Source organism: Glycine soja, chromosome 4, assembly GCF_004193775.1.
Source record: "Glycine soja cultivar W05 chromosome 4, ASM419377v2, whole genome shotgun sequence".
In the NCBI taxonomy this organism is placed as follows: Eukaryota; Viridiplantae; Streptophyta; class Magnoliopsida; order Fabales; family Fabaceae; genus Glycine; species Glycine soja.
This window is the reverse complement of record NC_041005.1, coordinates 48,165,085-48,174,689: the sequence shown is the minus strand read 5'-3', so window position 1 is coordinate 48,174,689 and position 9,605 is coordinate 48,165,085. Positions and strand designations below refer to the sequence as shown.

At 31.1% G+C, this 9,605-nt stretch overlaps 2 protein-coding genes across 2 annotated transcripts; both read right to left on the bottom strand.

Moving 5' to 3' along the window:
* Positions 1-3,180: 3,180 nt before the first annotated feature.
* On the bottom strand, positions 3,181-4,149 carry LOC114410102 (cell wall / vacuolar inhibitor of fructosidase 2-like). The gene has a single exon (XM_028373879.1). It carries the CDS (start codon positions 3,884-3,886, stop codon positions 3,347-3,349), a length of 540 nt encoding a protein of 179 aa, XP_028229680.1. The 5' UTR covers positions 3,887-4,149; the 3' UTR covers positions 3,181-3,346.
* Positions 4,150-4,700: 551 nt separating this feature from the next.
* LOC114410101 (alcohol dehydrogenase) lies at positions 4,701-8,915 on the bottom strand. Its single transcript, XM_028373878.1, has 10 exons — positions 8,599-8,915; positions 7,459-7,595; positions 7,322-7,368; positions 6,880-7,205; positions 6,707-6,789; positions 6,550-6,625; positions 6,091-6,152; positions 5,913-6,008; positions 5,624-5,785; positions 4,701-5,116 (listed from the first exon to the last, which is right to left on the bottom strand). The coding sequence occupies exons 1-10, from the start codon at positions 8,636-8,638 to the stop codon at positions 5,000-5,002; spliced, it is 1,146 nt and encodes a 381-aa protein (XP_028229679.1). The 5' UTR covers positions 8,639-8,915; the 3' UTR covers positions 4,701-4,999.
* Between the last annotated feature and the right edge of the window lie 690 nt (positions 8,916-9,605).

The following is a 9,605-nucleotide window of genomic DNA, read 5'->3' as shown; positions in this document are numbered from 1 at the left end:
AAGTGAGGTCACTGAGTGTCACGTGACTAGTTACATGTCACACACACCACATCACGAAACATACATTATGGAAGTTTTAGCTTTCTTGTTTGAGTACGAGTTTCTACAATACTGTTGTCATTTTTTAACTGATAATTACGAAATTACCATCGTGTGTTATATTAGAATGATTATTTTTTATTGATGTTGTTATTGTGTCGTGAAAACTACTTTTTCTAGTAGTGTTCTTAATTAACCATATATGTTAATGTCAATTTTAATAGCCTTTTGTCATGGTCATTCTTACAACAAAAACTTATTACATTATAAACAAGTTAAAAATTAGAGTTTTTTATGCTAGTTAAAGATTAGAGTTTAACATACAGAGTTAGTGTAATATAATTATAAACTATGATATTTTAAAGGTAATTATTATAAAAATTAACAAAAATATTATAGGTGATAATTTATCATTGAATAATATTGTAAAAGTACATGCAATATTTAGTTAAAAATTTATGGTTGTTGAGGCATCAAGATGATCAATATTCTAAATATTATTTTTAGTTTTTTTTTATATTTTTTTTAGTATAATAATATTTCATCAAGTAGATTTATAGCTTTAATATATGAAAGTATGTTCGATAAAATATTTCAGTTAATTTATAGTTTTTAACTAGTTATAAAGTTTATTTGAGTATTCGGTAAACAAGTTTTTAAAGTAGTTTTTAGTATTTTTTTAAAATGTTACTTGAAGTAGTATTTTTTAAAACGCTAACTTATAGTTTATAGCTTTTAATATTTTGTTTCCTTTTTATTCTTAATATATTTATCAAATTTTTTTTATTATCCTTTTTAAATAAATCATGATTTTATTAGTTTTTTGTCATTTTACATTTTTTCAACTATTTTAATAGAAACTAATTTTTTTGCTTTTAGCTACCCACTTTCAACATTCACCTACCAACTCACTTTTCAGCTTTCAATTATTTTTTCAAATAGTTTTGTCAAACATAACCTAAATGTATCAATTTATGTAGGAACATTAATCAATTTTTTTATATACATATGTAATGATAATATTTGGGGCATTTTTTCTGGATCAATTATTGTGCATGACTCACATGAGATTGTAGTATATACTACAAAGTTTAACAATAGGTTTATCGATCATTCCTTTAAAATAAGGTAAGGAAAGGGGTGAATTTGTTTGTAATGTTATCTATTTTATCCTTTATTAGAGAAAAGTCCTTATTGTATTTGTTAGATTTGAAACTAAAAAAAAATGAGTGGGACAATATAAGAATAGTGTGATTAAAGTTAAAGAATAAGTCTTATATGCTTTGAGGTGATTTAAGCTAAAGTTTATTCATTCATTAAGTATTATTATTAAACTTCATTAAATTTCACTTGATATATAGTGTTACATTTTATGTGAACAGAGATCAAACAATTCATAATGATATTTCACATTAGAGTTTCGATGTATCATTACTAAATTTGTTTATATATTGTTGGTATAAATTACAAGTATTTTTTACAATAAATAATCATATTTGAGTCAAATAGCTAGGATTATCATGAAAATAAAATCCTTGTTTCAAATTTGATACAACTACATGTTAAGGCTTGAATTAGAAATCACATGTTAAGTTGGAACAATTCCTAGCTTGTTAATTGATTTACGTAGTTGATAGTCTAAATTTGATTATATTAATTATTGCATGTGAAGTTTTCAATTTTTTATTTTTCCTTTTTAGTAAAAATTTATATTGAGGAAAGCTTATCATATAAGTACCTAAATTTATTTTGTATAATTAATTAATCTTTGTATATATTATAATAGATTTGATGGTCTCTTTTTATTTTGTGGTTTTTGTACGTGTAAAGATATATTTGTAAAAGAATGAAATATATTGTATAGATGAGCTTCTTCTCGATGCTCATCCAGCTTTGATAGAAAAGCTATGTTCTTTTCAAGTGTCCAATTCTCTGTCATGGTCAGTGAGTTAACTTTGACATTTTAATTAGATTGAAAAAATATTTTTTGTTTGTCAATCGTTTATTAATAAATCAATTTTTTTTTATGGATTTGTTTGTTGTAATCATATGACATACAACCAACAAATGTACGCAAAAACTTGGTGTTTTTGTTTATTGATAAGGATTAACAAAGAAAGAAAACTTTCTTCAATTTAATTAAAATATCAAAGTTCACTCACTGACCATGATAGAGAATTAGACACTTGGAGAGAACATATACTTTTTATCAAAGCTGGATGAGCATTGAAAGAAGCTTCTCTACATAATATATCACATTCTTTTATAAATATATTTCTACACACACAAAAAAAACCTCGTAAGTGGTATCAAAGCTTCATTAATATTTTATTTATGACCATTATAAGTTTTTATGAACAAACTTGTAAACCCTTGGACATCTTCATCACAAGTTTTATGAAAAAACTTGTAAATCCTTTCTTTACATGATTCCCTCTTCAGGGTATGACCCCCTCTCATCTAAGGTGTTGGCTCTCTTCCGGTTGATGGTTTTTCTCATATCAAGAATCTTTATTTATGGACCAATCATAATTTTAAAAAGAGGAAACACATCCTAAAATATATTAAACAAATTCATAATATTTTATAAATTTAAATAGTATCCTAAAAAATTTAAGAAAATAGCAAATTCATAATTTTGATTGTTTCTTTTTTTAATATTTGATAAAAAAAAACGTGTCTTTGAGTTGGACGTATTCAATACCAATTTTTGCTCAGCACTCGTTCTATATTATTATGTTATAAAAGCATGTAACACTTTTTTAAAAAAGAATATTAACGTATATGATTGTTTATTGTTTGATGATATTCAAAGTTGCGTTTGTTAGATCATATGTATAATGTTATTGTGTTTTTACATATAAATTCTCTAAAAAAAAATGAAATATATATGATACTCTGATCATTTGTGCATGAAAAAATACAATATATTAAAACATGTTTGAGTTTTTTTATGTGTGCATGTGTATTGCATTGATTTTTTGTATTCATACGAATCGACGACATATACATCTATAATAATTCACATATGTATTCTGTTCATCCATGAGTTAAATTTATTTTATGTATTGCAATTGTTTTGATACTAAAAGGATGTTAAAATTTGTAAAAGTGAGTATACAAGTGTGATGATGATTGCAGTAAAAAAAAAGTGTGAATATTTCATTTTTCTAAACAAATACTAAAATTTTGTTCCCATTAATATATTATACCAAGAACTTAACAATACATAGTAACCAAACATAACACCAGAGATATAACATGGTTTGCACAACAAACTGGAAGCTATATACTCAAATGCATGCACCTACCAATCAAGATTATCTATAATCCCCATTGCCACATCACATATATGCTTCAAACCATCTTCTCTACTAGCAAGATCACGAGGATAAGCCAAACCGGGGTACCGTTTGAAAGCGTTGTGGCAAGCATTTGGGTAATCTTTGGCGGCAGTGATGTGCATGTAAGCATAGTCATAAGCCTCATTAGCCAAATCCTGAACCGAATCTTGGAGGGCATCACCAGCATATGAGTACTTATCTGCACACTCCTTTAGGACCCTTTTCAAGGTTGTGTTGTTGGAGGGGCTAAGCAACTTTGAAGACAAGTAGGAAGAAGTGGAAGTGGCATTGGTCATTCCAATCCCAATCATGATCACAGCTAGGCCCTTAGGATCTGCGTTTGGACTGCTAGGATCAGATTTGAGGGAAGAGAAGCATAGATTGTAGTACTTGGTGTTCTTGCAAGTTCTCTTTATCAAACTGGAATCTCCTTTCACAAATGTATGTTGATGAAGGTGTGCTAGAAAGAGGAGAAATATGAAGATGATCTTAGAAGAAGCCATTATAGATTAGTATAGGAGGGTGCTAATTGGTATCTTGAGATTTTTTGAGGGGGGAGAGGGGTGAAAAGGGAGGAGACAATTCAAAGTATATAGAAAAAGTGGGGCAATAAAGTCAAGAAGCAGAGTTATATGCATGATTCCTTTCTTCTTGAGGTCTTATTTAGATCTGCTTTGTCTTGTGTTTTCATGATTAGATGTATTCTTTACTTTATTCTTTAGGTTTGTAAGGGTCAAAGGGACGTGAAATTAATTATCACAATATTTTATGTAAAACTAGTAGCTGTATGTAACGTATAACAGGTGTACACGGTTTGATCAAGTGTCACGTGATAAACCCTGTTCATATGAAAGAATCTCTCCTAATAGGACATTGTTTTTGGCTGTGACTATGATTTTTTGAGGGGATAGCCTTAAGTTGTCAAAAAGAGTTGGTTTTTTCTTCTTGTATTTACTACTCTTGAGAGATTCAATGCTTTATTTGGAAGGGGAAAGTGTGCTACTCATAATGTTTTCGTTGTCTGGTAGCAAACATTTTATAGCCTAGAGTCACGGGCCATAAACCAACAAGAATTTTTAGACTCTCAATCCCATATAAGCATGGTCTGAAACAGTGAAATGTTCTTGCTTTGGCAATTGGAAAACGCCGCAACATTTGGACAGTCACAGTGCATTGGCCACTGGAAGAAGCTTTAGCTTCCAATTATTGGGTCATTTTTAGAGAGGTAAAAAGTAATAAAACTTTTATTATTTGCATAAAAAAGCAGTAATCAACTCATAATAGGTAACAATAGGATTCAAGAGATTTTTAATAGACTTTTCCAACATAAATATTTTCAACTTCAATCCACTCAACAATGAAGTACTATATGAATGTTTTGTTACAATAGGAGTATTATGCATACATACTTGTATAAAAATACAGCATACATGAGAAGCTTGTTTTATTTGGTACAAACGCATGAGATTTACAAGAGATACAATAACTTCCCTATGAAATTTAAAGCAAAACTCAAGAATGTTTTGTTACAGTGACCACAACTACATACATGCTCAAGTATATTTCATTTTAATTTATTTTATTTCCAATACTCAAAGTAGTTGTTTATATAAATTCTATTCAGTCATGCGGATTATGCAACGCAGGCTCTCCCCTTTAAGCATGTATTCAAAAGCTTTGTTGATTTCTTCGAAAGGTACTTCATGGGTGATAAATTTCTCCAGTTCAAGTTCCTGTCACATTTGAAATAATAAAGAAGAAAAAGAGTAAGCTTCCTAGTGAGGAGCGGTGGAAAAAGGTTGACATGAAGTATTGAGTAGAAAAAACAAGTTTCCCACTGATGAGCAATGAGAAAAGATTGACGATTCTCATTATTGTCTAAATCCAACAAAAGTGTCATTTAGTCAACAAAAGCTACTTTTCACATGGAAATTAGTATCAATGTACAATTTTTCCAACATGTTTTGACTAAAGAAACACTCTTATCTGCAATCATTAACCACGATGACAAGGTAAAAAAATTGAAATTAGTGAGAATGTGAGATTGATCAGGTGAGAATGTGACATGTAACATGCTGTCATGATTAAGATGGTTTTCTACCACAGATAAACCAAATTTCGTGCCCCTTAGAATCTCCAATCTCAACTAATGTGTGGATGCGTATAAAATAAAAGCGAGTCACTAGTTCCAAATCAAATAGTATTCTTCTCATTGATGATGTAACTTGTAACCAACTAACCTTGTTCATATACATCTCCACCACTGATGGAAGGTCAGAACGTGGTTTATAGTTGCCAAAGAAAGTACCCTTGAGAGTCTTTTCGTTCAAGACATTAATTGGATGAGTTTTGAAAGCATCATCTTTATTTGGCACACCAACAAGTACAGCAACACCCCATCCCTACAAAGTTTTACAGAGGAAGTCAGAATGGGAATTTAGGACTTCGCATTTGAAGACATGCATTGATGCACTGCAGTTAAAATCATGAAAAGTCAAATGACTAGAGAAGAAGCTTGAGGAACTTTACATCATGCACACATTCGAATGCAGAGATCATAGCATTGATACTTCCAGTGCACTCAACACTTCGGTCAACTCCCCCACCAGTCATTTCAGCAATCACCTGAAATGAATTGAAGAGATTCAAGTTACTGTAAAAACTATGTATTATTTCATGAATAGTCAGTCAATAGTAGGTGACAAACCTCTTGAACTGGCTTGTCATAATCTTTTGGATTCACAAACTCGGTAACTCCAAACTTCTTAGCTGTAGACAAGATTAAAGACATTCAGAAAAAGAATTAATGCAGAGTTATTTAATATCTTTAATGGCAAGATGATAATGATGCTTATGAATGTGTTTGGATAGATAGCTTAATTAAGCATTTAGTTTATAAATTCTTATCAAATGTGAGGCTTTCAAGCTTACTAGACAACAACAAAGCCTTATTCCACTAGGTGAACTCAGCAACATGGATCACGCGATACCATTTGGTTTAGTTAAAAACTAAAGTTTCAAAATATGTTATTTACCAGAAAAAGCTAAAAATAGCTTTTAGAAAGATTATAAGCAACTTCCATATAAGTTCAAATAAACTCTTCCAAGCGCATATATATGGGTGTATGTGTGCGCTAGTGCAAGGTTTTTTAACTGTTTCCCTCACCTTCAGTAAATCTCTTAGAATTCAAGTCAACCCCAATTATCCTGGAAGCACCAGCAAGTCTAGCTCCCTCGGCAGCCTACAGAAAATGTAAAAGAAAAAACAGTTAATAAATTTGTATGCACCAAAATTTCATATTATTTAGGAAGAGACAACTCACAGCAAGCCCCACGGCTCCCAATCCAAATACAGCCACTGATGAACCTTTGTTTGGTTTTGCAACATTCAATGTAGCACCAAGACCTTCAATATTAAAAGTTAAAACCAATGACATTGTTAATTGAAAGAGAAATTCTTCAATTGACCAAAAGAGAAAAATGTAATTATTCTAACCTGTTGAGATTCCACAGCTCAGAACACAAACTTTGTCAAGTGGGGCAGCAGGGTTGATCTTGGCAACACAACCAACATGGACTACAGTGTACTCACTGAAAGTGGAGGTTCCCACAAAGTGGTATATTGGTTGTCCATTGATTGAAAACCTTGCCTTGCCATCATTCAGCATCACTCCACGGTCGGTGTTAATCCTTAGGAGGTCACACATGTTACTTTCTTCTGATTTGCAATGATCACACTCCTTGCACTCCCCAGTGAAGACTGGAAGCACATGATCACCGGGCTTGAGATCCGTCACACCCTCACCAACACTTTCCACAATTCTGAAAGCAAAGAGAAAAAAACAAAGGTTGAATTGAAAACATAAGATATATATATATACGATCAACATTGAGATTAAGAAACATGCTGTTGTTTTACAAAAGGAAATTGTGCATACCCTCCTGCTTCGTGACCAAATATCCGTGGAAATAAAGGTGTCTGTCCCTGTAAAATATCCAATTTAACAATTTCAGCATATGTTTTAATTATAGTTTAGAGAAATAGTAATATTGAGAAATTAGAAGAATTGATTACCTTGGCTTCCCAGAAGTAGACATCAGTGTGGCAGAGTGAGGTGAACAAGATCTTGATACGAACCTCATTTGCCTGTGGTGGAGCTACCTCAACTTCTTCTATCACCAATGGCTTTCCAGCTTCCCATGCTACCGCAGCTGCAAATGCGGTAACATTGAGTAAAATGTATGATCAAGATTATAAAGTTACATGACTTTTTATAGTGATGAACATTAAAAGTTACACATAAAGATAACATTATGTGAATTATGAAGAACTACAAATTTATAGCACTACTATCTTGCTATAAGGGACTAAAGAAGACTATTTAATCTTATATGATCAACATTAAAAGTTACACAGAAAGATAACATTATGTGAATTATGAAGAAGCAGATAAGACCAATGCATGCAATTGAAGAAAGTTGATATTTGCATGGCACAACAGTAGCAACTAGGCAGTGGCGGACCTAGGTTCATTTGAGGGGTGCACTTGCACTCCCTCATTTTTTAAAATTTATCAAATTTATAAATAAAATTTTATATTTTTATATTTTATTTTATCTATATTTATATAATTGAACCCCCTAATTTTATTTTTTATAATTTACACCTACTAACTTAGGATCTTGGATCCGTCACTGCACAAGGTTGTAAAGAAAACATGGAGGAAAATTCGAAAAAAAAAAACTGTGAAAAGATAATCACAACTTAGACTTTCAGGATATTTTGTGATATGTGTTGTGTTTCCCTGTAGACAAATGTCTGCTTAACTTCACTAATGGCAACGGATGAATATGGTCACGTTAAACTAGTATACATGAATCTGGCTTTTCTAACTGTACAGGGTAAAGTGCAGAGATATAATGATTAATTGAAAAATTGATATTATGTAAAATACATGCATGTACATAACAAATTATAAACTAGTTAAAATTTCAATTATTGATTATCTAATTCTAATCAATAATTATAATTCTAGACTTCACCATCTAAAGTACACTCTCCACAAATAACTCATAAAAAGGTATAGGCATGCAACAAGGAAAGGCAATGGATGTGATACCTTAGTTGGACCATTTGTGCAGTAAAAAGAAAAAGAGCAACAATAAATAAAATAAAACCGTCGCAACAAGTACAATTGTAGCATAAATAAAATACCTTTGCAGCGTATGACCTTTCCAGCAGTGGTTGAAGCCATTTATACTTTGCTTTTAAACTCCTTGATTGACTTTTTGATTAGTAATCACTCACAAACACACAAGTACTTTTCTCTTTTTGCTGTGCCGAAATGGGTTTGGTTTCTGTGGAATATATATAGTGCACCAATGAAGAAGAATTGTCTTGTCATATCCAAGGTTTAAAATTATGGAACTTGTAAGAGGAGCAAAAACCATGGAATCCACTGGTTTTGGTTCCCTTGACTAACAACACAAGCTTACAAGCTGCGGCGCCTTTGGTCTTTCTAATTCCTAGTGTCTGGTTTCTGGTGGTTGAACTTTATATATATGACATGTTATGTTACATTTATAATAATAATAAACCAAATTGCTGATAGCGTACATGTTCCAAAATTTCAATTCTACAGGCCTCAATTTGATCGAAATTGAACAAGTCAACCTGCAGGTTGTCATGGGGCCTAACGGAATAACATAACATAACATTAGATGCAACTTGTAAGGCCTAATGTTGTTAATTATAAGTCATAGTTGACTTTTACTATGAGAAAGATAGAAAAACAAAAAAAACTACACATGAAATGGTGATAGAAAATAATGAGAAGATGACAATTTCGCACTTTTGGGGCCATGATACGCCAGTTAAAATTTTTTTACACGAATTTCAGCACTTCTCAGAAGACAATGTCAGAAAAGAAGTGCGTGAACAGCTCATAGATGTAATAGTGTGATTGTAATTAAGTTCAATAATTATTTATATGATAAATCATCGCTGACATTAGCAACCAGTTACTTTACATTAAGTTCAATATTTTTACCAAGTGGACGAACTTCTAGTTCACAGTGTTGATTTAAATTTAAAGTTGTTTGATAATTTTATAAAATTTTAAAGTTTAGAATAAATTAAAATATCTTTAATTAGCATGTTTTTTTTTTTAATATTAGAACAAGAAATAGAAAAGTTAAAGTGAAAAACTGCCAAAACTAACT

Excerpts from the sequence above, each read along its gene's own strand:
- LOC114410101 (XM_028373878.1), bottom strand. The coding sequence starts at position 8,638 with ATGGCTTCAACCACTGCTGGAAAGGTCATACGCTGCAAAG. Across the intron at positions 6,626-6,706 it reads TGGGAGCCGTGGGGCTTGCT|GCTGCCGAGGGAGCTAGACT; the intron begins GTGAGTTGTCTC and ends CATTTTCTGTAG. Across the intron at positions 6,009-6,090 it reads ATGACAAGCCAGTTCAAGAG|GTGATTGCTGAAATGACTGG; the intron begins GTTTGTCACCTA and ends AATTCATTTCAG.
- LOC114410102 (XM_028373879.1), bottom strand. The coding sequence starts at position 3,886 with ATGGCTTCTTCTAAGATCATCTTCATATTTCTCCTCTTTCTAGCACAC.